The sequence below is a fragment of the Anguilla anguilla genome, chromosome 2 (assembly GCF_013347855.1).
Source record: "Anguilla anguilla isolate fAngAng1 chromosome 2, fAngAng1.pri, whole genome shotgun sequence".
NCBI lineage: Eukaryota > Metazoa > Chordata > Actinopteri > Anguilliformes > Anguillidae > Anguilla > Anguilla anguilla.
Genome location: NC_049202.1, coordinates 43,885,947 through 43,913,411, shown reverse-complemented (window position 1 = coordinate 43,913,411; position 27,465 = coordinate 43,885,947). Strand labels below are relative to the sequence as shown.

Here is a 27,465-nt window from a genome sequence, read left to right as displayed (position 1 = left end):
CTAATTCATCTGTAACCATGGAAGTTTAACAGAATTTCTCTCTGTGTTTCAGGCTCTGCGCTTGACCTGAATTTTTGTGATGTCAACGTAGCTTCTCTTGATAAAGAATTTGAAGAACAGGAAAACGGCGACATCGATTTATCAAGTGAGCTTTTACAGTTTTCAGTCTGGAAGGACTCCAGGCCTTTTCTTTATGTTTAGTTTTTCTTTCCTTGGTTTTTCATCCACTTCTACCGGTTTGATTTTTCCTTTTATTGGTTAGATTTTAAATGCTGGTTATAAATTATATTTACTTGAAGTATTGCTGCCCCTGGGCCCATGTCACGTTCAATATAGCTGTTAAATGTCACAGTGGGTTCTGTTCAGACTTGGAAGATTTACACACCTGCTCAGGTGTCTTTGGCTAAGTCGAATTTTTGTGTACTTTGTAAGCAGGTGTTCAGATGTGCAAGGCATATCTGCTTATCGCAAATATTGGGAGATGCTGCATTGCGCACACTGGAAAATGTCAGTTTGCTCAGGTTAAGCTCACACTAGCATTGGAATTCCACTACTGGCACTGGAATTGTACTGTATTTGTTGTGTCTCTCACTTTTTTAAAACACAGATTAGACTTCAGTTAATGAAAATGATTCAGTTCAAGCGCTCGTGAAATCTCAAAGCATCTGCGTGTTCGCAGGAAAACATCGCCATAAGCTGCGGCTGTAACGCTGAATGCCTTATTCGCGTGCTGATTTCACAGGCCATATTTTGTGTCTGTTTGCTTAGTGTGCGTTGGCTCTGTTAAAATGTGATCATTTCAGTAATGAAGCTGCAACTCAAATGGTGTTATTTTCACTGAGCAAATGGGAAAAATAAACTTTAAATTATTGTCAGAGGAGCTTTAACTCTTGAAATATAGAAGCTGCAAATGGGCACTCGCCAGAACAAAATAGAAAAAGATTTTGATTACATTTTTAAGAGCAATTACTTTTCATTAAATATATGATTATTATACATTTTGAGCTTCTTTAGTTATTGTGTTTGACACAATAGGGTAAGCATTAAGACTGTTATGAAGCAAAAACCGATGTGCAGTGTGTGCGCATGCATTTTCTATACAAGTGGTGCCACCTGGCCAAGATGCATTCTAAAAATAGATTCTTCCCCATGCTCGGAATCTATTTGGAATCTCACAGTATGCTATTACTTGATCTGTGAAATAATTGAAAGCCACCATCCCTAGTACAGACTGAAAAGATGAGACTATTTTTAGCCAGGAGCTGGGAGAATGTTGTATTTCTTGTTATTCATTAACCATGAATTGAAAGTATGGTTTTCGAATAACAGATGAGGTCATATTTACAGCAGAACATTGTTTAATTTCAAACTCATTAATAGCTCATTGAAATATTTTTTGAATTGAATGATGATGATATATTGTACATTTTCAACATTTTAAATGCTTGTTAAGTGTTCTTTGTGAAATGAATAACATTTCTCTTTTAACCCTTGCAGTTACACAACATTTCCTGATGGAGGGCACTAAATATTCCACTGTTTTGTGCATTAAATGCACGTGGACACAATGGGCCTCATTCACAAAATTCTTATTAAATTCTTCTTACTTTTGTTCTTAAAGTTCCCATGAAAAACCAATGTGAGATTCATGAAACAGAACTTAGATGTTGGGCGTATCCCAGGAGTATCAGAGGATGAATACCAGTTTTCCTTAAAGTGAATGTGTGTGCCCGTTAATGTTGATTTGCGTGAATAATATAGCATTTTAAATAGAAATCACTTCTGTGTATGCCTTCCTGTATGTTTCAAACCAACGTAGATTTGGATCTTACCTGAAAATCAAATGATGAATGCTCAGATGTTTGTGGAAATGTTTGTAAGCACAGTTAACAATCAGATTTGATGGCACGCATGTTTTGTGAATGAGGCTCATTGGTTTCAATGCGCACAATGTTTCCCAACTCACAGCTTTCACATTTTGGTCTGGGTTGTGTTTGAGTGTGCAGTATGCCTGATGTTTCCTCACCGTTGTCTCCTCAGGTCAGAGGTTGTTGGGCAGTTCGGCCCCTGTGAACATCCCTGGTTCTCTGGCGCGCTCGTCCTCCCTGCACTCCTCCTCCTCTCTATCGGCCTCTCCTCTGAGCTCCCTGTCCCAGTCCTTCTCCCAGTCCCTCCTGTCCGGCATGGTACCCCAGCAAAATCAGCCCCAGGCCCATCCCAGCAAGACGGAGCACGGCCTCCTGGGAACGTCAGTGTCCTCCCAGAATGCTCTCGGTAAGACGCAGCGGTTGCCCCGGCGACCACACCGACAGTCTGGGGCCCGCTTGGGATCCGCAGCAGAACTGATAGTGTGCAGTGAGCTTTGCTGGGGTCCCTGTTTTGTGGAAGTAGCCAGATTCACTGTGGGCGCTCCTGTCCTGGTGGGGATTTCGGTTGGCTGTAAAAAGCAGTGTGAACGTGTCTCCCAGCAGGTCTGAACGGAGGCGCCGGCGGCAGCATATGGGACTTTGTGAGCGGGAGCTTCTCGCCCAGCCCGTCGCCGGTGTTCAGCAGCGTCGCCGCGGCGACCCCCGGCGGCGCCGACCTGCCCCGGCTGCGCAGGGAGCTGGACGAGGCCAAGCGGAAGATCAAGCAGTGGGAGGACGCCTGGCAGCAGGTGAAGCAGGTCAGGCCGTTTCCCCGCTACGCACAGCCCCTCCCCTGCTCGTCCCGACGCGTCGAGTGCGCCGTAACGAACCGAGTCGTGTTCCCGCCTCCCGCAGGCCTGCGACGCCTGGCAGAAGGACGCTCAGGAGGCGAAGGAGCAGGCCAAGTCCGCCGAGGCGGAGCGGCAGCTGGCCGCGCAGAAGCGCGAGGACGCCGAGCGGCAGCTCAAGCGGCTCCAAGAGGGCTTCGACGCCGTGTGCCGCTCCCCCGGCACGCCTCTGCTGCGCAGCTACGGAGAGCCCGACCGCCTGCCCCTCCCCAAGCTCCTCTCCGTCCAGTCGCAGCTGCGCGCAGACCTGGAGCTCGTAGACACGGTAAGCATGGCCGCACCCCTGAGCCGACGCACAAAGCTTAGTTCGTATGTGTGTGTGTGGGGGGTGTGGGTCCTAAGTAGTAACTGTAGTAACTAAACACTTGAGATTTTCACCGTTTTACATTTCTGATGCATCAGTGTGACATCTAGTGCATTACTGTGCATTACTAGGGCGGCAGTGTAGCGCAATGGGTAAGGAACTGGTCGTGTAACCTAAAGGTCTCAGGTTCGATTCCTGGGTAGGACACTGCTGTTGTACCCTTGAGCAAGGTACTTAACCTGCATTGCTTCAGTATATATCCAGCCGTATAAATGGATGCAATGTAAATGCTATGTAAAAGCTGTGTAAGTCGCTCTGGATAAGAGCGTCTGCTAAATGCCTGTAACGTAATGTAATGTGCATAACCTGCCACATGCTGTTGTAGAGGTTTCATGCTGTGCTTTTAATATTGCCATTTTTGAAGAAAGACTGATACTAACGCTTTTTTTCCCCCTCAACACACAGGTAATATATCAGCTTCAGTCAAAGAAATGTATAGTTTGCCAAAAGCATGATCGTTCCATTGTCCTGCAGCCTTGTCAACATTACGTACTTTGTGAGAACTGTGCACCCGGCAAAACGGAATGTCCTTACTGCAAGACAAAAATACTGAAATGGTGATGTAGAACTATTCACGGTACTACTTCTGGATATTGAACTATGTAATGTATTATGCTAACAGTTTAGACATTGCTTTATTTTCAGTATTTCATGTAGTGATTTAATTGATAGTTTTATTATAAACCAGTTGATGGTGATCGACTGATGCATAGATTGATATCTGGTAATTTGACAAAAGATTTGCTTCTTGATAGATAAATGCCATTCATTTTTCCGGTGTCTTTCTTTGGTAGCTCTTCAGTCATTCCCGCTAAATAATGGTACAATTAAATGCATCAGTCAGACACCATTATTGCTACTAGTTTCTTTGAAGAAGATTAATTTCTTTAAACAGCACTTTGTCTACCTGGAATCTGTTCAATGTTACTTTAGAAAATTGCTTTAAGCTGCTTGTAGTTTTTTAAAATCTTTTTTCTAAAATATGCTATTGTGTGAAGCTTTTGTGTACTGTGAAATAGAATATTTCATACTCAATTTATAATTGAAATCACAGTATAGTTATATTGTTATACAAAACAAAATCATATGCATTAATAGCTCAACTGGCTTAGGATTTTATTTTATTTTTTTAATATTTTCAAATCAAAAAACATATAGTCATTACAAGTATAACCAGCTATTGTACTTTTATCGCACAGGCACATACGCTAAAGCATTTGGGAAACTGCCATTGTCTGCATTTTTTCTGTTTGTTATGTTGGAGGACCTAGGTCTTCGGTCAGCTTCACACCACTGTTGAGACTGTGTTTTGACCCCTGCCCTCTTGCAAGTATTGTTTCAAAAATGTGCGACACTCATCCATTCACACTCAAGTGCCTTGCCTTAGAAAATCTTAATCATTTGGTAGAAATGAAGACTGTATTTAAAAAAAAAAAAAAAAAAAAAAGTGCGGGTGGCCAAAGGCCGACACAAAGTTCTGGAAAATATTCCTCCATTGTTAGCAGGAATCTGCTTTCGTACGTAACTCCTTGCATTGGCCTCCAAATGAAGTTCACAATTGTGTAGGCAGTAATGGTAAGAGATCATAGGTTTTATACATGCTTTTGCCCTGATGTCACACTTAAAATAACTGTCCTCCCCTCCAAAAGTGGGCAGTGGTGCTTCTGGGTGAATTCTGATGCCATTACAGTATCCTTACAAAGTGTTTAGAAGCGAATTATGAGGTAGGTGTATGCAATCAGGAAGAAAATCATTAATGTATATATTTTAAAAGGAAAAAACTGGCACACTTTTTGTAATGGAGTAAAAATGATTTGGTTCTGTAATGTCTTCGCAGAAGTGCGGTGTTAAATCTGTAAATCGTGTTATGTATGATGTGTTTAGGTTAAACTAATTGAAATGACCTACTACTGTGTTCACAATGTATTTGTGTTCATGTACTTTGTGCTCTTAGTCCTTTAATATTTACAGCAATGAGTGTTCAACAGAAAGCAACTTTGAGCGTGAAAACCTTTGCCGTAACGTGCAATTAAGGTGGAAATCAGGGATAAACTAGCAGATACTGGCCAGAATAAGGGGATGCGATACTGTTACCTAATTAGGTGACCCAGGAATTTAAATGTGTTAAAGGTTTTGAAAAGTGAATACTGGAATATACCCCTACCCCCACAGTTAAACAGTAAAAACAAGTCAGTTTGCTTGTTTTTTAGTTTGCGTGTCCAGAATTGCACAGGTTGCACTGGCAGATGTCCCTTTCTTTATATGGAACAATATGAATTATACATTTGATGGTCTCTCTAGAGGTCATTTGTATGTATGTAATTAATAGATTTTTGGAATGTATTTTTGTTCATTTGTATTTTGATGTGATCTTTCCACCCTGACAAATTCTTAAACCTAAAGAATGAAAGGTTAGCCGTGTCAACTACTTTATTATCCAAAAAATAAGCTTTATAAATAAGATGCCTTAATAGGTTTTGTCGAAAGTCATTAAATGTGTAATGTGTCTCTTTTATATTAGGGAAGTTTGCCCGAATATGTGCTACTCATTCATATTCAGAGGATGGGGCACATTGCAGATTTGGCCCAAAGGCCCTCATTAAATATTTTTGAAGGGTTCTAGACTTATTTGGAAAAAAAAAAAACTGTTGGAATGGATAAAGCACAAAATAAAAAATGTGTATGCAGGGGTTTGTTGGTTTATGTCCTTGTACGTTTAAATAAATCAGTGCTATAGCCAGTGTTATATTCAGGCTGTTTGAACGGTTACAATTTTTATAGCTAAGGCGTAGAGTATTCTCTGTAATGTATGGTTTGACATTTTGAATGAAGGGGGTGGGGTGACTGCTGACAATATTAATGGACTGCTTGCCCATGTTTTGTAGTTTTGCCAAAGAATTTACTGTTTTACAAAATTCTGTGATATTTTTGCTTTTTTTATTATTACTGCATTGTTATTTCTAACATTCTACATGCGAAATGGCTAGAGACCAGATTTTCAGAAATGACCAAATCTAATGTTTTGTTGAAATTGTGTATTTATGGGGGACTATTATAACCACAGAAACATTTTATGGTTAGAAAATTGTGGTTTAACATTGAACTTGCACAAACTTAAAACATGATTTTTGAACAGCAGTAGTCTATATTGAAGGAATGTGGGTAAATGAATGAAATATTTTACAGTGGCCATATGCATTAACTATTTCAAATGTTTTTCTTTTTCTGCTGAACTGTAATTTACTGGTAAAGCCGCTAACTCAGTGTTGCATACAAATGGTTGTGCACTGCAATGCTGTGAAGTACATTTGACTGTGAGGTGCTCTCTTTGGTTTTCATTTGACTGGATTATCATTACTAAATGATGTCACTCCCATGAGCAGTAGTGTACACATTGACATGTGTATTTACTTGATTGGCATACAGCATCTGTGGCAGATACAGACAGGTAGAGTTTTTGTGTACCTTGTGGCAGCTGTAGTTGATCTCTCCTTGGCCTTATACTGCACCACCTCACTATGGTGCATTCTTAGGGAATGTAGGCTTTATGGAAGGGCCCCCCAAAACCACACACACCACTGTAGAACACGCACGCATACAAAAAGAACCCTAGCTCTCAATTCCATGGTTAATCTAATGATTATTGCAACATTCGCAACATAATAAGTTTTATTATATGTCCCTGAGTTTTGATTGTGCCTTTTTGATGCTACATCTAAAGTTGTAGACCCCCTTGTATGGCTTGTACTGAGCTATTTGGAATAGCTCCTGGTTGCCAGCAGTTCCACTTCCTTTCTAAACTGCTACATATCCAGTGTCTTCAGAATGCTTCATTCCTAGGTCTGGCTGCATAGAGGACCAGCTACTCTTAATACCCTCACAAGCCATAAGTCTATGGAACATCTCTTAGGTGAACTGTGCACTAGCAATACATTCTAGTTTTCAGCCATGAGAACTCACTGAAGATATGTGGCTAGTTGATCAGTCCAATTGATTATGTTACCAAAAGGAACAACACTAATTTGATGTTGAAATCGCACCACTACTTTACTGTTTTATGTTTAATTAGGGATTCAGTTTAGTTTTGTATACTGAATATTAGGCAAAAAAAATAGCCTGTTTTTGATATATGTAATGTGAGGGGAAAGCGTAGACAGAAAATTACTTTTGAGAGTTTGACACTTAAAGGCCTCAAAACTAAAGCCTGACAGGCCTTATAGGTGCTTGCTGATGAAGAGACTTAGTGAGCCAAATAAAATCTCACCTTAGAAATCACTGTCTGTGTCTGCCATAGTTTCACTCATTATTCTTATTAGTAACGATAGATGTAAATTCCTTCCTTCTTTTAAATGTTTGTGCATTGGCCACACTGTTGAAAGCACTCAACATGCAAACAGGCAGCTGGCACTGAAGAAAAGCACAGAGTAAAGCGAAGCAGCTTGTAAATTGTTGTATACAGGTGACGTTTCATTATTTGGGGCGTGGATAATCTTTTTGCATCCACAGAAAATATTTTCTTTTTGTATTAATATTGTAATTATTGGATCTGAATATATTTATGCAATCTCTTATGGATGTTAAATATAAAGCTCTGTTTGCATTTATTCGAATGTCCAGGCAGTAATTAATTGAAAGTCTTGGCAGCATTACCTATCAAAGCAGATATTTTTTTCAGGAAGACTTTAAATCGGGTGTACTTTCTGCTGCCCTACAGGTCCCCAGTTTCTGTAGGCTTCCTTTATAGCCAGGCAGTTGCCTACCGTCAGTTATGCTTAATTGGCAACCTTAACAATGATCATCTATCCAGTTATTAAAAAGAACTGAAAAACCTGCTGGATTGTTCTGCTCTAAGTCCAGAGTGATTAGCCCTACTTTAAATGAGGTCCGAATGACTGGAACCACTGTTCTGTAGTCCTCCAGATTCAGGAGTTGTTTTAGTTCTTTAATATGGAAACCCAAGATATTGAATGTACCATCCAAAATTGGATATTGGCCACTGGAATAAGTTCAAGAACATTTGATTTATTATGTAGCATTTAATTTCATGAGCTGGCTATACTGTTCAAATTCTTTAAAGGTTAAGAATTTAACAATGCCATTTTCAAGTTTGTGTATTTATTAACCTATTGATAGTGGGGGACAAAAAGGAAAAAGTTTATTTTCTCAGGGTTTTACAGTTATAACTAGAATTAGCTGTTTAGTTCTTACACACTTAGTTGCATTTCATAGATTTATTTGCTTAGTATTTTAATTGGGCTAGACCTTTATTAAGAAACAACATATCGCTTATTTTGGTATGTATTATTAAATAGAATAGCTTATTCTAATTAGTGTTTAAATATTATTAGGAATATTACTGTTAGTATATTAATTTGTGTATGTGATGTCAACATATGACCTTAATGACATATTATGGGAATTTTCCTGTGTTTAATTTATCAAAGCCTTTACATGGAATAGCTAGAAAGTGTCTAGAAAGGATTGAACACCTGAATGGCTTTTTTCTGTAGAAATAAAATAGATTGTATTATTTATAATGCATAATCATTTACTTGTAGTGTATTGTTTAAAATTGTTAACACTTGTTCAAATTTTTTACACTATAGCATTTATGCAATGGTTTACAGAATTCATTGAATTATTTTTATCATTATGGGAATTAAAATAATTTTGGATCTTAAAAATTTGTGTCATTTTTGTTTTCCTTTTCTGCACACATTTAAGAAGACATAGCCTTGCTGGTCAGTTTCAATCTTACAGTACGATGAGCATGACCTGGTTGACATGTGTGGGAGGTTCACCAAAATATTACTTATTTTCTAATAAACCAATTGCAAGTGACTATTTTTTATGGTCGGTTTGATGTCCAAAGAAGAAGAATGCTTATGTTGAGAAGAACATCATACCTACGGTGAAATGTGGTGGATCTATGATGTTCTATGAGCTTTAGCTGATAGAATTGAAATCGTACTATGTTGAAAGCAGACTGCAGATTCACAAAAGCTGTGTACTGCAATCCTAGAATTTCAACAAGCTGTTGCATTTTTTAGGTGCTTCATGTTTTCAGGGATTATTTAACCTCATTGTCAGAAATAGCTGTGCATGAAGTGAAGAATATAAGCCCATAATCACATTGTCCTTATTGTGCTATATTGCAAACAATTTCATGGAGGTAATTTATTTAACTGTTCCTATTAAAGACTAAGGTGAATCAGAAGGCTGTTCCATCCATCCATTATCTATACCCGCTTATCCTAAGCAGGGTCCCGGGGGGTGCTGGAGCCTATCCCAGCGTGCATTGGGCAAGAGGCAGGAATACACCCTGGACAGGCTGCCAATATATCTCAGGGCACACACCATCCACTCACCATCAGAAGACTGGTGAATTGGTGAAAGTTTTTTTTTTTTTTTACATTTTAGGAATACTTTGCTAAAGCTCTGATTCAGATAAACTTACAATTAGTGCACAAAAAGAGGCCTAGATTCCTAAATCACAAACATTTCAAGTAGCAATTAATGAGAGTGTTCTGGCCATAACACACCTGCAGTAAGCCATTTTCACCTAGAATGCAGACTCCTGGCCAGGTACACCACCCAGCAGTTGGTACCCCATGAAAAGGTCTTGTTGTGCTAGAGACTGGCTAGCAAAAGCCAGCATACACAGGGGATCCCAAGAACTGGCCTAGGGGACTTTATAAACCCTTCTTCAGATGAAAGAAGTACAAAATGAGATAGCAGGTGAAGAGGGATAAATGGTCACTTTTGTGGAAGTCTGAAGAATGGGAAGAGAATGATCACAGGCATAGTTGAACACATAGAACACAAGTCATAACTTGGTGGATGGCATACCTGGCATCCCTATCAATACTTTCTATGGCAGGCCTAGATTTTGCCCATTTCAATTAATGACTTACCGACAGTGCTTTGTATGTGTAAGTAACTTGGCATTTTTGTCTGTTGAAAGTGTTTTTCATCAGATTTACATACACAGGTCAAATAATTTATACTACGTGCCTAATTTATACTACACACATGTACAATAAATGTAATATAATGTCTATAGCTTCCAAATTATCTATATGATGACGCGTACAACACAGAAAACAAACGAGCACTATTCAAAAGAAATTACGTCATCCACGTTTCCTACATTTATCCATGTCATTTAACCCTGTGTTTCTTTATCATAAACTAGAAATATATTGCGATGCCGGTCCCCTTACACGTCCGTTTTTAGCGGCAATGTTCAAGAAGTGGGCTTCACTGGGTTCCACTCATTGATTGAATCTGAATTCATCATTTTTTATATAAATACACATATAGCGGAACTGGATACATTTCGGCGCTTTGTGGTGAGTGGGAAGAAAAATTCGGCGCACTTCGATGCATGAAGTGCAGTTGTTCAGTTACCCAGATCATCACGTATTTTTGCAAAGGAGACGATACAGCTGAGAGGTAATGTCTTACTTTATTCTAGTTTTCCGAGCTTGCAAGCATGAATTTACTTGATTCCTGAAAATACATCCATACCTTCCAGCGAACTGAACTGGTTATTCATTCGCGTTAAATAGTTAACGTTAGCTGTGATAGCTAGCTAGCAAGCTACAGGTAGCGGACTTTAAAACTGTTCACTTACCGCAACAACTACTCATTACGGCGTCTGTGCGTTTGCAGAATCGTATAGCTAGTGAGTTTCTTTGCTGTATAATACATAAATATTTACAAGTTTTTAAAGACATGTTACTTCCCCCCTCCAGGCATGCTTACCAGAGTGTGCAACTAGCACGAGTGTGATTTCAGTGATGGAAGAGGTAACGCTACTGTTTTATTATACACAAAGAAGCAAAGTAGTACGTTGATATATACACTCGAGCATTGTGGAATCTAATGTAATGGCCACCCTTTTCCTGTAAATACGTCTTTGAAGGTATATGACACAATGATCTTACGATTTCCTTCTAAGGAGGAAAACCTCTGAAACCTTGATGAACAAATGAATGTCCATGCACAAGAGAAATGGTTATTTGATTATGTTTTCCACTGAAGGCTCCTTGGGGAACTTTCCAGGATGAACTTGACTGGTGTATCCAGCAGCTGCAGACAGACCTATTGACGGACAACACCAACCCACACGAAGGTGTGTGTTTGTGTGTTACAAGGTTTGACTGCAGTAAATCTTTTCCTTGAAAGCCATTTAGTTTTCCTCATTAAGTCATCCAGTCTGTGATATTTGTTTCAGTGGAGGAGAGGGAAAGGGTGCTCAATTTCCTGCAGTCACAGGGGGCCCCCTCTGTGAGGAAGAGGCAGGTGATGCAGATGATATTTGGGGACTATAGGCAAAGAATGACAGAGGAACAAAAGCCACAGGAGGAGACAGGTACAGAAAAAGTACTTATTAATAACCTGATGACAGTCCATAACATTTAATTTGTGACTTGTGTTAGTGAGTCCATTGTACTGTGTGTTGTGCTGTGGAGTAGGGCCTGAGATGCAGGGTGGTGTAGCAGACAGGGAAGCACTGTTTCACAGGAGCAGGGAGGAAAGATTTGCCTGGATCCCAAGCAACAACTCCTTCACCTTCAACTTCTTCCCAGATGGCATACCGGTGTATACCTGTACTCCCACCCAGGAGACAAGACCGTCAGGCACTGTACCCCTGACTGGAGAGGGATCTGGCTTTGCCTTCAACTTTCAGATCCCTGAAGAGCGACCTATAGAGACAAAGCCTGAATCCACAGACTCCATCGGGCCTAATGCTGCTGCAGACGACAGGGGAGCTGACAGGGACGGTAGCTCTGGAAATCAGCAGGACTCCAAGCAGAGCTCACTGCCTCCCCCTTCTAAAAGCAAGAAAAAGAAAAAAAACAACAAAAAGAAACACACTGCAGAGGGAGCTGAAGACCAAAAGAAGCAATCGGCAGAATCTCATGGCGCGGCAGCCAGTCACACTGGGGAGACTGTGCTGCTGGTAAGTTCTGTCAGGCGCTCATTTACTTACTAAAATTGTGTGATGTCTTCACTGGTGTTTCTAATCTTGGTGCATGGTGTACGTCACTCTGGAGCGTCTGCTAAATGCCTGTAATGTAATGTAATGTAATGCATGTTGATTGTGCCTCAGTCAGCAGAGCAGCAGTTGGTCAGAGAGTTGGACTGGTGTGTGGAACAGCTGGAACTGGGCTTGAGGACCCAGAAGTCTTCTCCTAAACAGAGTGAGAACCACATCGTAGAAATCAATTCTTATTTCCAGTCTTGCTTGATTCTTATGGCAGTCTCATGACATGACATTTAACAATGATTCTTGGAGCAAAGTTTGTTCAAGTGAGACCTTAATTTCCTTAGTGGAAGAGGCATCTCGTGCACTGAAGACTTTGAGGAGTAACAAGGCCCCCCTGGTGAAGAAGCGACAGGTGATGAGGGCCATGTTTGGTGACTACAGGAAGAAGATGGAAGAGGACAAAGCCAAACAGGTTAAACTAATTCACGCAGGTAAGTATAGATAAGATTGGTGATGTGGCCTCCTTCTGACTAAAAACAACCTTTTTCTTGCTACACTTAGATTGAAAAATACTGTATGTGTCATCTGTGTATTGTCTCGTTGGTAACATCACCATGCGAATCAGAAATGCAATTTTCCTCACAGCTGTAAAGTCAGCCCGAGTCACAGCTGTGTTGGAGCCAGCCAAGAAGCCGGTTTTTCACAGGAGAGCAGAGTGCAGAACACCGACCCAGCCACAAAAGTCAGATGCCCAGAGCCAGGAACCTGGCCCTATTAGTGAGAGCTTTGTCTTTGTCCCAACACAAGAGGAGTTCTGTTTCAATTTCTTCTGATCTGTTTCTTGTGTGTGATTGTGGGCAGGCCTGGTCAGACCAACAAAAGGGATTTTCTCACCTTTGGTCTGGATTGGCTGCATCAGTAGCATTTATTCATGTAAAAACTGCCACAATTCTGTCCTGATCAGGCTAACCAGAAAATGTGCATTAAGGGTCACTGATAGCTGTTTAATAGTAATTACTTGAATGATTACTAACACAGCTAAAACACGTTCCTGGGCACAGTGCTTGAAAATATATATGATGCTTTATACTGCTGCCAGTCTTAAAGTTGAGGTATGACATGGTTGGCATTGTATAAATGCTGAAACTTCTGTTTAGAATTGTAATTGTTATTTGAAGGTATATTTTGTAAACTTAGTACAAGTATATTTAGTGGAATTCTGAAATAAGAAATTCAATTGAATGATTATGATCCAAGAAAATGTATGATTTATTTAACTGCTGACATTTGTCAGTGTCCCTCCAGGATTACCACTATTAAAATATTAAAATATTCATGTGTTCCTTTTACGTGATTTATTTATTTATTTTTTTTGAGTGGGCCTTTAAGATCCCTGGCAATATTTTACATTGTTCTTCAATAGGGCAGTATGCATTGCTAATCAATCTTGAATCATGATCACAACAGCACTGGAAAACCTTCTAATATTTTCCACTGAGAAACTGGTCTCCGTTTTCACAAATGCTGTTGTTGCGGATGTCACTGGGTAGGTAGACACCAGTAAGTATAATGTTGAGGTCTCTATAAATTGTTTTGCTTTGTGGGCCACAGACAAATTAGACATGCTTATTTGACAGTGTGAATGAAATCTTTTTGTATATACACTGAATGCAGTCTGGGTGGCTGAACAGTTGAATTGGCACTAAACTCAATTTTGTATTTAAGAATAACTGACTAATATGCAAGACGGTTTTTATCTATAATGAATGTAAATAAAAAATAAGGCTCAGGTCAAACAACTGTTGTACAATTCGATGTTCTGAGAGTTCAAGCATCACAATCATAAGTGGTTAGTGGGTAGTTTTGTAAGTATCTGGGAGTGTAAATGGAGGTCTTGTGGTACAATTGATAGTCAACTGACAACGAGAATAAAAAAATAAAAGAAATGGTGCGAAAAGCTATAGGTCCTCCAAAGCTATCGCCCGTTTTCCATCTATAGTGCACATAGGCTTTATCGAGATATTTGTACCAGAGACTATGGCAGAAGCCTTCCTTTACGCTCTTTGCTTGTACCCACTGGACTCTACGCTTTATGCTTGTACCACCACCAACCAACTGTTGCTTAAAGTTCACGTCATTGGGAATTTTCATTCGATTGGCTGTTACTCGTATGAAGGGTCTCTCTCAGTGCAGGGTGTCTTAGGAAATGGAGTCTCTTCGTAAATGAATGAAGTAGGAATCCTTGGAAGAAGGCGAAAAAACAACTACAGATCCCAGATATGTTATAGTTTTATTTCCTGCAGCAGGGGTGCTCCCCAATATGTGTGACCTCAGGCACCCGTTTTGTTTGAGTGTGTTCAACTTTTGAGGTGGCAAACATTCTTCAGAAACGTCCGAAACAGTAAAATAAGAAAGTCCATTTGCAAGTAGTAAAGGATTATACGGGGGTAATACAGCCTTTACGTTTCATTTCCAAATCTAGTTGAATGTCACTTCTCTTGTAACATTAACTTGAGATTGCTAGCGATTGTTACACTTAAAGTAAGTGCTTTCTAGTCTAGCGAAATAAGCACAAACTGTTGAAGTAGTATATCGTTAGCTAACTAGCTAGCCTGTGTATCTACTCATGTTTACAACCTAACGTTTCAAATTAGCATAACGCGGCATGGTGTTTTGAATGACTAGCTTGAAACATTCGTAATTAATTTTTATTTAAAATTCATGAAAAGATTATGCAGTGGCTCTTTAAACTACCTGCCATCCCGCCAAGTTACGCCTTTGTAGGATATTCCAGCATTACACCAGATAAACACATCGTTGCTCCTTTTATGTGTTCTTGAGTTTGAAACCAAAAGTCACAGTTACCAATGCTTGTTTGTGGACATACTTGCTGACTAAATTTTGCCATAATTTTCGCAACTTGCACTGTTCTAAAATGTGGTTGTGTGCAGGGCTGACGGGATGTCGGAGTTGAGTGACGAAGCCAGCGAATCGGAGCAACTGGGAGCCAGTCTGTCTTTGTGGTTGGGGGGCACTGGAGGGCAGTTGGTGCGCCCCGAAGAGCTGGATGTTCCCCTCGACCTCCACACTGCCTGTTCTATCGGGCAATATGACGTGGTGGCTGAATGCATACGCAGGTTTCTGTAGAATAATCTTTCAGTATTTGAAATAATTTTGGGTATACGCACATAAGGCCATATTTTTGTGAAAACAATTATTCTTTATGCATAACACAACAAGCTATAAACATGTAACGTAATCATTAAACTGTTTTTCCACATGCAGAGGGGAAGTAGACCTGGATTGTAAGAATATTGGTGGTTGGACACCCCTGATGTATGCTGCCTATATTGGCCATGACAATATCGCCAATCTACTTCTGGAAGCTGGCGTGGGTGTCAATGCCACTACTCCTAAAGGCCACACTCCTCTAATGCTGGCAGCCAGTTGTGGGAATGAGAGCATCGCTTACTTCCTGCTGCAGGTTAGGTCTCTGGTTTCTTTGTTCATTTAATGCACCATTTTATGCTAAGGACAGCACAACATGTTTGGTGCAGATGGGCCGTTCCAGCATGCCTGCTGAGGATATGATCTGTTTTGCTAAAATGCCTGACATTATCTTGGTGGTCTGTCTCACAAAAGCAAGGTGCAGAGCTGGAACTGGAGGACACCAGAGGCTGGACAGCCTTGTTCCATTGCACTAGTGCTGGACACCAGCAGATGGTGAAGTTCCTACTGGACAACCTTGCTAATGCCAACGTAAAGTGAGTCATCTTTTTCCACAACATGGATGCTGAGTGGCCATAATGGCCTCACGCCCACCTTGTTACTGCATTTGCATGACCAGATGTCTCTTGCCATCAGAGAACCCATTTCTGGCTTTTCTCCCTTGATGGAGGCTGCTGCTTCAGGACATGAAATCATTGTTCAGTACCTTCTGGAGCACGTGAGTATGACTATTCTGTGCTATTCTATTCTGTCTACTGGAAACATTTTTTGTATGCATTCCTTTTTCTGTTTGTCTAATGAATGGGGTTACATCTGAATTTGTGTGCACCCGTGTGCATTTCAGGGGGTAAAGGTGGATGAGAGAAATGCTAAAGGAGAGACTGCCCGCACATTGGCTATGCTGTATGGCCACACTAAGATTGCCAGCCTCATCGATATGCACTCCATGAGATCCAAACAAGGTACTGTTCTGGAAAAGTCTGACTTTGTTGTCGCAGCAGTCCTATAACAATTTACCTCAGTACTAAAGGTTGAGTTATTTTGTGCAAGTTGTTATTTTGTACCATTGCGTGTCACTCGAAGGACAGTGTGTGCCATGCTGTGAACAGGATAGTTGGGCACATGTATTGTAATTCGTATGAAATTACTTTTTTTTTGTAACACCATTATCACCATGATAGCTTTTATTTGGGAAACTGTAGACATGTTACAATAATAAAATAAATAAATAAAATTATATATACATATATGCAGCATGGTATACATATACTGCTACCTCTTTAGATATCTTAAAACATGTTTGACTTATTCTGTCGAAACGGCCTCATTGAAATAGTTCCACGTGTGACCTAATATTCTATTTTCTCTTGTCCAAGCTTTATTTTCAGTATTCAAGAAGTGAATGCTCTGATGGATAAGGGGACGATCGATTACCCTCTCCCATACCTACTTGAAGTTCTATGTTTCTGTTGCGTTTGTGTGATTTCATTGAACTCTTCCGTATTTCTCTTCCTGATATGCTGTCGGTGCACTTTGAAGATCTCAGCTCATCGGAGGATTCTGACAGTGCTCCCCCAAGGTCTCGTCTCAGCCGCAGTAAAGTCAAGGGGCCCAGTATCCATGACGGCCCACAAGCCATCGCCAAGTTCAGAGTTGGAGGCACCAGCCGACACTCCGGTACAGGCTTCACTGCAGCCTTCCTTTATCTCACTTAGCTTTTTCGTGTTTGGGAGGATATGTTCAAGAGTGGTATGCCATTACCTCAGACCCACAAATGACACTCTACGGAAATGTAGAGTGATGTATACAGAGGTGGTGTGTAGACCTAAAAAGCGAAGTTTGTTGTAGCCAACTTTCTTGTTTAAATCATGACATAATACACCGTAGTCCCAACTGGGATCCACATCAAGCTTGTCTGCACTCTCATGAATGCAGTGCAGCCCAGTATTGCTTTCTGTGCAGTTTTCAGGAAGCACACATTTTTTATTGCCCCAGTAATACTGCTTATAGCCTTAGCTTTGTGCATATGATTAGTGGCCCTATTTTAGAATTTCTATTCAGGGAAAATGGATTCTGCTTTGATTTTTTTTTTTTTTTTCCAATTAATTTTTTAGGGGAGGGGATTATTTGTATTGTGTATCTTCATACATTGCTCCAACTATAAAACATAATTTTGGATGAATTTAAATGAATCCTATGACACACAAATCCAGCTGTAAAACATAATTTAATAGAGGTCACACTTGCAGCCAGCATCCATGGATTTTCCATTATAAATAGTAGGCTGGATTACTGGCACAGAAAGTACAGGGTTGTATGGTGTTTGTCCTTTTGTCAGTATGGTTCTTTTAGATCCATAGATCCAACACAGACCTAACCTGTACAACCTTGGTTTTTTAATAGCATTTTTTAACTGCAATAAGCAAAATATTTTGAAGGTTTTTCCCCCCAGAAATTCTTTGGATAGTTGCCTTGAACTGCATCTTATATGTGAACCTTGCCATCTAAATGAACATAAATGCCACACTGTAGCTTCTTTTCACACCCTAATTAATTAAGTACATTTCTTTTTTTGTTTGGTAACCACATGTTTCTCAAATTGCAAAAATTGACTAAATTTTGATGTGATGTGAAGCTTAGTCACTTAACCTGACAGAACTATTTGACAATTGTCTAACCCTTTCTTTTGAAAGGTTTTTCTCTTTTTGGTGTCTAATGTGCGAATTGAAAGAAGGTAATTGGCCACAGCAGAACATTTGAATGAACATTTCTGCCAATAGAAATACTACATTAGAATTGAGCAGAAAATAATCTTGGAAACAAAAGGAGTCAATCAGTGTGCAGAAACATGCTCCCTTTTTTGAAACAAACAGTTGGTCTGATAAGTTGGTGCATTCATTTTTGTGTTACAATTAAGTCCTGGTACAAAGTCAGAAAATACATAAATAATTTTACGTAGAATTTAAAATTAAGTTCACCCTCAATAGTAAATTCTGAATTTGATATTGATGACATCCTGATATAATGTTTTCTGGGCTTGGGTCATGAACCTCTCCTTTTACTCTGCATGGACAGAGCCCACACTGGCACCACCAGGCTACGTGACCTTTCAAGATGAAGGGGAACACAGTGAGGGTATTTGTAACCGTGATGTCACCTCACCCATCAATGATCTGGATGGACAGAGCAACAGCAGCAGAGGTACACCCCTGTGGACCATTCCTTCCCTGTGGTCACTGCCATCTCCCATTCTTGTGTTACCCTCTAACCCTCTGGCCTTGTGGTGTTTTAACCCCCTCTAGATGAGAGTCCCTTCTTTGACAATGACATGCCCACCATGAGGAGCAGCAGCAGCAGCAGCGAGGGGCTCCCGCGCATGATCGGCCTGAGCCGCGAAGCCTCTCTGGAGAGCAACGAGGTGAGCGGCTGCTAAGAGACATCACTTTAAATAGCCTTTTGCGGTGGGGAGGGGTTTCCAGAAAACGTGCCCACAGGGATCGTCCGGAATCTCGCGAAGCCAGCTTGGATGTGACGGAGGAGCTGCTGCTGGTACCAACACCCTCTTCCTTCCTCAGGATTCTGACCAGGCCAAGCGGACCTCCGCCCGCAGAGTCAGCAAGGGCCACCACCACAAGAGCAAGAGTCGCCACGGAAGCAGTGAAGCCGCTCAGCCTGGTAGCACTGCGAACTGTGGCGTGCACCCGTCGTCCAGCCAGGCCCCCTCCTACACGGGTCCCAAGGCACGTGCCACCGCGGGCTTGCTGCTTCCAGGGCTTTGGCTGGCTCCCTCTCTCTGCTTTGCTCATTGGTCTGACTTGCAGTGCTTCAGCTCTTCTTAACAACATCCAGATTGCACGTCGCGCTGCTACCCAATCTGTGCATCTTACTTTAAATCCAGCTTTACTTTACTCTCCTGCTCCCTTGAAAAATGCAGATGTTGCCAGTTACGCTTGTATGTGGGTCACGGTGTGCTTTAAAAGCTGTTAGGTTGAGGATTGTAAGATTCAGTAACAAAATTTCAAGGCCCCTTACTGGGTTGGGATGTTGTTGTTGTTGTTCAGTGATTTGCACATGTGGGCTCTGGTCTGTCGCTGTCTTCCTGACAGGTGAGAATGCATTGAAAGAGTAATGAGGAGTGTGTTGATGGACTGTTATTTTTTCCCTTTTTCACTGCCTAACATTCCTTAGGACCTGGCTGAGTTTTTGGAGCAGATCGGCTTTTCCAAATACCTCTCCCGACTGGAAGAGCAAGACATTGACCTACGCATCTTCCTCACCCTCACTGAGAACGACCTGAAGGAAGTGGGCATCACGTGAGTCCTTCTGTTTTTAAAAAAAAAAAATCTTGCACATCCCCAAAACAATTATGTATTAAAAACCTTTTTTAATCTGGAAAGTAGTTTCCAACATTATGGTTTTTTTGTTTGAACACTGAACCAGAACAGTCCTACTGGAGGGCATTTCTCAAACTCCTTGCACCGCCACTTTCCAAAACAATGTTATGTGGGGTCATAAAATATTACATCATATTTTGGGGTGTTCTATGACCCAACAATAGGTTGTAAAATGATTCTTGCTGCTCTCAGCATGTCCATTGAGAATGTAAATGCAGAGAAAGTAAAGAGGTTGTAGAAGAGGGAACGATACAGTAGATTTGATGTGACTGATTGCGTCTGTGGTCTGTGCCAGGCTGTTCGGGCCCAAGCGGAAGATGACGTCCGCTATCGCCAGGTGGCACAGCAGTGCCCGGCCTCCCAGCGACGCTCTGGAGCAGGCTTATGCTGACCAGCTGGAGGCCGAGATGCAGGAGATGGCCATCCAGCTGCACAAGGTAACCTGGAGCCTGCAGGGGGAGCAGTTCACAACAGCTGACTCCTCCAACAGAACCAACCAGTTCAGTTTGCAGTCTTTGTCCCACCTGCTTACCCTCCCCCAACCCTCTCTGTTTCCATGGCAGCGGTGCGAGGAAGTGGAGAATCTGCAAGGTCAGGTGTCCCAAGAGAGGGAGCTGCGCACCGTGATGGAGGGATGTCTGATGGAGGATAAGATGGCTTGGAGAAGAGTGCACAGTGAGCTGTTGGAGACCCACAGGCTGGCCCAGGATATGGGCACAGCCCTGGAGAAAGTGCGGTGAGGTTCAAGTGTGGAGAGGCCATGCATAAAGGAAAAATGGAGAATGGAGATTTGCAAGGTTTTCTATTGTAGTGAATTCTGTCCAGTTTTCTCTTGAGAAACTTTATCCATCAGATCAGTGGATGGTGATTGATGGGCAGGTTGAATGCATTATTACCAATAAATGGTAGTGGACACAATACATGGAAACACTCTCCCTTATAGTAACTTGTTATAACAAGACTGTTGTGTCAGCTTTAATGTTAACCTATTAACATGATTCGTACCTGGAATGCAAAGGTCTGTCCTAACCAATTATTTTTTTTAATTTACACAAGGCAAGTCCAAAGAATAAATAGTCTCTGGCCATCCAGGACTGGAGTCGGCCGTGCCTGAGGTGGAGTGTGAGCGGATTCTCATGGCTGGGTGGTGTTCTGTGGATGTGACGGATTTGTTATTGCTGTGCGATGAACAGGGCCTGTCAGACGGAGCTTTTCTCTCGCCTGCGGAGCGACGGGACGATTATGCGCCAGGGTGACGCCAAGGTCAAGCTGAAGGGCGAGACGGGTGGAAAAGGCCAGTCAAACTCAACTTATGATTTTGGCTTGCTGTCATTTCAATGCCTCCGCTGCATTTTCAAAAGGCCCAATATGGACAATGTTGCATAATACTGTGAACTAGTTCTCTCTAAATAGTGATGTCCTGGGTGTCATGTTTGTATTTAATACAGTGAAACATCAGTTTTTTTTAAGTCACAAGAAATTAATTGTTTTAACACACTTCTTAATGTACATTTTCTAACAGGAAGTGAAGCCTTCGAAGACGGCTTGAGGTCCCTCAGTCTCACAGAGCTCATGTCTAAGCTAGAAGGCTATGAGAATGAGATGGGTAAGGACAACCATATCAAGATGCCAAGTAATGGAAATGACCCACATCACACAACTTGTGAAAGCCCTCCTGACAGAATTACAGTCAGAAATTAATTGTTTTAACACACTTCGTAATGTACCCTTCCTTACAGGAAGTGAAGCCTTGCAAGAAGGCTTGAGGTCCCTCAGTGTCACAGAGCTCATGTCTAAGCTAGAAGGCTATGAGAATGAGATGGGTAAGAACAATTGTATTAAGATGCCAAGCAATGGAAATGATCCACATCACACAACTTGTCAAAGCCCTCCTGATAGTTACCTCTGTGTGGTGATCCTTCAGTGTTCTTTCATAGTGCTGCTGAGTTTGGGGAACGGGAGGGAGCTTGTTTAACTGTGTGGCTGTTTATGTGTGACTGCAGGAAAGAACCTCCAGGTAGTGGCACACAGCCTGAAGAGACTGAGTGCTACCGAGAAGGGCACAGAGCACTGGGAAGAGTCCTAGCTGGAAATGGTGAGCATGAGCGTGTGTGTGTGTGCGTGCATGCGTGTGCGTGTTCACTGCATTTCAGTCAGCATGGGCATGGGGGTTTTTTTTTTTTCTCCTTTTACTCCTTTGCAGCCTTTTCTTTTCTAATTTTAATACAGATCACCTTGCGTACAGGAATGGTTGGTTTGTGATGTTAATCTATCTTTTAAGAATAAAACCAGTCAAGCACTGGCTGCTTGAACTGATCAGCAAGTCACCCTTCCTGGTTCAGCCAAATCTGCATGACTCACTCCTATGGAAACTTGGGATTGGGGTGAAGGATAAACCATTTTGTCTCCCTCAGGTCTCGTGACGGTGCTTTAACTGACGGAGGGTGACATCGCCACCCTGAAAAAACTTGCCAGGAAGACAAGGGTGTAAGCCTTGGAGCAGGAGCTGGCCGGTCGTAGGACAAGCAGGCTGGCGGGCAGATGCCCCCCCCCACACGCCTGTGCTGGAGACACGTGGGACTGGATGATGCTGTGTCAGAGGATGAGAGGGGCTAGCAGGTTATCTGTCAACATGCTGTAGACAAGTGCTAGCCTAGCCGGTGCCTCGCTCACTGAAATGCCCCCATTCTCAGACCACGCTGCATTCGCTATGCCATTCACTTCTTAAGCACGACACACAGTCGTTGTGCACAGAAATATATGTGTCAACCACTGCGGAGATCTCATGCAGGAATAATTTACATTGCAAAAGAGAAACTGCTCTTCATTGCTCAAAATTCAATGGTATTTTCTATACAGATAATATTGCATAAATTAGTGAGAAATTAATTATGCAAATTATTCTGTTGATTAAAAAATGTCTTCAGATACTGGTTTAAAATTTGGGCTTTATTGTGTAAGTCTATTGAGTCCATCCTGCAAACTTGGGCGAAACTACGAAGAAGTCAGGAAATGGTGGTTGCGGTATATCATCCTTTCGGTCACCTATTCTGGGATCTGTGAATCACACACCATGTGTAAACTTGCATCTATTAGAGTTTGCTATGAATATTATAATAATTAAAAATGAAATGTTGTCAATTAAGTGTGATTCCTTTTTCACTTCATCTCTTTGCCTTCAGTTTGCAAGGTCTGATATTTGTTCCCGTTATGTCAATATTTAGCCGAATACAATTTGCAGTGACACATTGGACCCATTCCTTTTAGTAACATTTTGGGGGGGGGGGGGGCAAATAAGGCCTGTTTGTTTTACCTTCAGCTTTCAGTCCTGCAGCCAGAGGGAAGCCGCTAATGTACATACTACAACTAATTATTAGATATTTTGTCAGCAAAAGCAGTTTATTTTGTCACATTTTTACCAAACCACTGAAATTGGTCTGAAAATGGGACAAGCTGAAAATATGAGCTGGTGTACAAATTGTAAGCTTTAGCAAAGCACTGAATTATTTGACATTTCAGGGAAACCAACTCTTGCGCTTTTGGCGTGAGCTGCTTGCTTTCAGGCTCACACTACCCAAACACATTTCACGGCAAATAAAAAGAACGCGACTAAAAACAAAGTCACTCCCTAATTATGCAAATTATGTACCAGCTCACAGGACAAGGTAGAATTGTTTCATAAACATTACAGAGAAACTGTCCCCCCCGTTCCAAAATATGAATGTCCCCTCACTCGCGAATGTAATAAATCTTATAAAATTGCCATGCCTGAATGTTTGCAAGGAAGTGATTGGGTTTCTAAATACATGGTCCTGTTGGGTTTGACTGAGCAGTGGGTGTATTATAAACGTAATCCACAGTATACCATTGGTTCCTGCAGATCTCAGAAAATCAGGGAAAAAAACAGTCTGGCATTTGTGTCAAATTAGCTGAACTTTAGTGGACTTTATGTACTAAACATGTATAAAACCATTATTCATGTTCTATATTTGTGTACCTAAATGCAGCCAAATGTAATATATTCATGACGCAGTGAATCACCGACATCAACCAACCACCTGACCTGGTCATTGCATTTGATGTGCTTTCACATTGGCTTTATGTTGACGTAGTCCGTTACATCCTAAGAATAGTTTTTATTTAAAAGCCCAGACAAGTGCACTTCAGAGTTGTCTTTATATAGCCTTGTTCCAGGAGCTACACTTTAAGTGAGACCCAGGAGAGATCACAGGAAATTTATATTCACCTAATTATCTTGGCAACAGAAACTTAAATGCAAAGGGTGAGGTTATGAGTCACTTGTGTACTATGTTGTTAAGTTCAGCATTTGAGAAACCATGCCATCACCACTTTTTAAAGCAAAAGGGAGACCACTTAACTAATATATGAACATGTTGCCATATCTTCTGATCTGGACCAAGCAATATTACAATGTGGAAAGAAGGGGCGATTACAAAAACCTAATTTAAATATGTACCCCACAACAGATATGCATAGGGAATCACATTTTCCCCTCTCACCTTCCAATCTTTTTCAGCAATATCTGCTAGAGCTAGAACAACGTCAGTAACAAAGTAGAACCAGTTCAATGGGAACAATGTTTTCTCTACCGCACCATCCTTCACCTGCATCTCTACCAGTTCCCTTCCAACTCTGACCAAAAGGACTCAGCAGTTTTGGAAAAGTTTACCACTCACATCCCTTAGGTCAATTCCAGCCAGGCTGGGTGGGCTGCTGCAGGTGATGTTGTTGTTGACATGAACTACCATGTAGGGCTCCTCTCCCACCACCAAAGTCTCCACCTGCCGAGGCACCACCTGTGGCCTGCTGAGACTGTAGGCCTTGAGCGGGAGGATGTTGCAGTCACAGTTCCATCGGTTGCCCGTCAACCACAGCTGATCCAGGCTGTCTGGGATCTCTGGAGGGATGCTACTGAGCAAATTGTCTTTCAGGTTGAGGTAGCGCAGTCTGGGCAACAGCTGCATGGTGCCATTTTGGAGACACTCCAGGCTGTTCCCAGACAGGTCCAGCCAGGAGAGGTGCTTCAGCGGCAGGAGCACCTCTTTGGGGAGCTGCTGGAGCTGGTTGCCAGACAGCAGCAGGTAGTCAAGTTTTTTCAGGCCATAGAAGGTATAGGAGAACAGAGATAGCAGTTTGTTGAACCTGAGGTCAAGCTGCTGTAGGCCTTGGAGTTCCATGAAGCTCTGGTGCTCCACCACAGAGATGTTGTTGTGCTGCAAGAAGAGGCGGCGCAGCCCTGTCAGACCAACAAAAGCCAGGCGGGTGATTTTGGTGAGGCAGCCTCTGTCCAGGTGGAGACTGTGGAGCTGGGACAGTCCTTTAAAAATCTTGTCTGGTAGGGTCAAGAAACAGTTGCCAGACAGGTTGATCACAGCCAGATCAGACAGACCCACAAAGGTACCTATGTATGCTTCCTGCACCTGGTTGTCTTTCAACTCCAGCATCTCAAGGTGACTCAGTCCCTCAAAGATCCTGTCCCCAAGAACTTTGATTTTGTTTTTGCTTAGACGTAGCTCTTCAAGGAAATGGAGTTCGCGGAAAGTCCCGGGCCGTAGGCTGCTGATAGAGTTGTTGAACAGCCTCAGCACTAGGAGGCTGTGAAGACCCAGAAAGGTGTCTTCATGAAGCCCACAGAGTCGATTGTTGGAGAGGTCCAACCAGCGCAGAGACTTCACATCTATGAAAGCTTTGGGTGCCAATGTAACAATCTGGTTCTGGGCCAAATAGAGCTTCTGAAGCTTTGGTAGCTTTAGGAAAACATTAGCCTTGATAACCTTCAGGTCATTTCCTGTAAGATCCAATTCTTTGAGCTGAGATAGGCCCTGGAAGAGTGATGGCTGCAGATAAGCAAGCCTATTTCCAGCTAGCACCAGCTCCCGAAGGCCGTGTAGGTCCTGAAAACAGTTTTCAGGCAGCACTACTAGTGAGTTCCAGCCCAGGTTAAGGAGCCACATATTCGAGAGGCCAGTGAACAGCTTTTCCTCTATGCGCAACAGGTGGTTGTTGTTCAGGTTGAGGGAGGAAAGCTTGGGCGTGTTTTTGAAGACTGTGGAGGGGAGGGATTGCAGACGGTTGCGTTCCAGATGAAGGTGAGCTAAAGAATGCAGTCCTTGAAAGACCTGTGCGTCAACAGAGGATAGCTGACCGCTCTGCAGGTTCAAGAAGTCCAGAGTGCTCAGGTGCTTGAAGGGAGAAGCAGGAAGGGTGGTGAAACGGTTGCTGTCCAGCCATAACGAGTGTGTGGCAGATGGTATATCAGAGGGAAGATGTGTGAGGTTACGAGCGCTGCAGTGCACACTGAGCTCTGATCTGTAGTCATCATTCAGACAGGTGCAGCCCAAGGAACAGGGGGGAGAGTTGTCCCAAAGCGTAGTGTCTGGCAACCCATGCAGGGCTTGCAGTACTCCCAACACCCACAGCGCCAGCACAGGGGAATTCATCCTACCTGAGTGGACATAACAGTTGAAGACAATTATACACACACCTGGATTTTACTTCAGTGCTGGATGAAAATAATGTTCAAACCAGTATTTAAACAATTATTATCATGTACATGTGGAACAAATGTTTAGAAAAGAATGTTGAGGATGGTTCAAATAGTTTATTCTTAGCTAGTCTTATCACATCTAATAAAGTGCTGACTAAAGGAGGTATACTCGCCTATGTGCAAGATTCCATATTTGCATTGGTTTGCTGGAATACTATGTAAATATCAAGTTAATGCAAATACATTTATTTCTTGGAAAGCGGTTCCAACAAGCTTTTACGCACTTAGGTAATATTTTCACATTTTGGAGTTAGAATAGAAGGTACATATCCAAACCATGACTCATTCTCTCATCACCAAAATTAAGTTACACTTAGTTACACACAGTGCACTACATACCAAATATGGCTATTTTATATATATGACAGGTTGGTCTGTTTGTTGCAAGCATTCGGTAAAAGACGTTTACACAGGACACTGACGACCCTGAATTCCCGGATTCTGCATTCCCTGAAATGGGCGCAGTGCACACATTTTAATGTTACTCCCTCATGACATTCGTTTTTTAGTTGCTTTATCTTTCAACACAGTCAGAATCTCTGACCCTCACCCCCTTCCACCCATGCTGCACTGTCTTACCTGCAGTTCCAGCAGTCGTCATCAGAGCCTCTTAGGCAGCCACTGACAGAGTGGATAGTGTGTGTCAATGACCAGTTAGGTCTGTCTTTACTCTCTATCCTTTTCCTGCCAAAAAAAAACTTCACCCACAAACCTGTTACACAATTGACCTTTTCATTTCCACAAGTTTTTTTTTCTCTCAGTATAAATGCATATTCACAACTGTATTTTTTATAGCTATTTTGTGGAAAAATATGTTTAAAAAACTGTACATGAATGCAACTACAGGTAGTTTAAGTTACTTATAGTGCTTAGAACAAGAGTTTGGATTCCATGGGTTTCAGGTCAAGTCAGTGTCATTTTGTATTTTACACAATACATCTCAGGCAACTGCAATAAAGGATCATAATTACATTGTAACTGGGAGGGAAATACAATTTCAAGTGAGTATATTAAGTGTCTTGGAACTTGGCCCAGTGTCATGGTAAACATTAAGGAAAATAGAGAAGCTCCATCGATGAGCTTCAGAGAGTATGCAGACCACAACTTCTAGAACGCGTTATTGTCAGTAAGAATTCTCGTGCAAGAATTTCACTTTTTTAA

The 27,465-nt window shown here is 41.8% G+C and overlaps 4 protein-coding genes across 10 annotated transcripts in view; 3 read left to right on the top strand and 1 right to left on the bottom strand.

Annotated features, from left to right (window-relative positions):
* Positions 1–8,803, top strand: part of LOC118220546 (putative E3 ubiquitin-protein ligase UNKL) — a 29,854-nt gene extending 21,051 nt beyond the window's left edge. For 2 of the 3 annotated variants that reach the window (XM_035404373.1, XM_035404371.1), the window contains 5 exons: positions 53–145; positions 2,041–2,274; positions 2,469–2,665; positions 2,763–3,020; positions 3,525–8,803. In XM_035404373.1, the coding sequence (XP_035260264.1) occupies positions 53–145; positions 2,041–2,274; positions 2,469–2,665; positions 2,763–3,020; positions 3,525–3,680 (938 nt within the window). In that variant the 3' untranslated portion in view covers positions 3,681–8,803. The remainder of the gene's footprint in view (positions 1–52; positions 146–2,040; positions 2,275–2,468; positions 2,666–2,762; positions 3,021–3,524) is intronic. The other variant, XM_035404372.1, reaches the window with a different exon arrangement.
* Positions 8,804–10,424: 1,621 nt separating this feature from the next.
* On the top strand, positions 10,425–13,448 carry c2h8orf33 (chromosome 2 C8orf33 homolog). 3 transcript variants are annotated; one of them, XM_035407358.1, is made up of 8 exons: positions 10,425–10,574; positions 10,877–10,930; positions 11,166–11,256; positions 11,359–11,496; positions 11,600–12,087; positions 12,238–12,328; positions 12,459–12,605; positions 12,760–13,448. In XM_035407358.1, exons 2-8 carry the CDS (start codon positions 10,922–10,924, stop codon positions 12,945–12,947), a joined length of 1,152 nt encoding a protein of 383 aa, XP_035263249.1. In that variant the 5' UTR covers positions 10,425–10,574; positions 10,877–10,921; the 3' UTR covers positions 12,948–13,448. The 3 variants fall into 3 exon arrangements, with proteins under 3 accessions (XP_035263249.1, XP_035263248.1, XP_035263250.1); XM_035407357.1 differs by having other exon boundaries at positions 11,597–12,087; XM_035407359.1 differs by having other exon boundaries at positions 10,426–10,574; positions 11,714–12,087.
* Positions 13,449–13,572: 124 nt separating this feature from the next.
* Positions 13,573–22,881, top strand: anks3 (ankyrin repeat and sterile alpha motif domain containing 3). Of its 3 annotated transcripts, none has more exons than XM_035407353.1 (18): positions 13,573–14,561; positions 15,066–15,251; positions 15,400–15,598; positions 15,757–15,878; positions 15,979–16,060; positions 16,187–16,304; positions 16,882–17,019; positions 18,418–18,543; positions 18,645–18,760; positions 18,918–19,082; positions 19,531–19,655; positions 20,032–20,173; positions 20,300–20,472; positions 20,930–21,030; positions 21,259–21,342; positions 21,476–21,559; positions 21,740–21,831; positions 22,151–22,881. In XM_035407353.1, the coding sequence occupies exons 2-17, from the start codon at positions 15,076–15,078 to the stop codon at positions 21,820–21,822; spliced, it is 2,034 nt and encodes a 677-aa protein (XP_035263244.1). In that variant the 5' UTR covers positions 13,573–14,561; positions 15,066–15,075; the 3' UTR covers positions 21,823–21,831; positions 22,151–22,881. The 3 variants fall into 3 exon arrangements, with proteins under 3 accessions (XP_035263244.1, XP_035263246.1, XP_035263245.1); XM_035407354.1 differs by lacking the exon at positions 13,573–14,561 and adding an exon at positions 14,633–14,655; XM_035407355.1 differs by lacking the exon at positions 21,476–21,559.
* Positions 22,882–23,027: 146 nt separating this feature from the next.
* Positions 23,028–26,998, bottom strand: LOC118221917 (insulin-like growth factor-binding protein complex acid labile subunit). Its single transcript, XM_035407356.1, has 2 exons — positions 26,884–26,998; positions 23,028–26,202 (listed from the first exon to the last, which is right to left on the bottom strand). Exons 1-2 carry the CDS (start codon positions 26,903–26,905, stop codon positions 24,404–24,406), a joined length of 1,821 nt encoding a protein of 606 aa, XP_035263247.1. The 5' UTR covers positions 26,906–26,998; the 3' UTR covers positions 23,028–24,403.
* Positions 26,999–27,465: the final 467 nt, after the last annotated feature.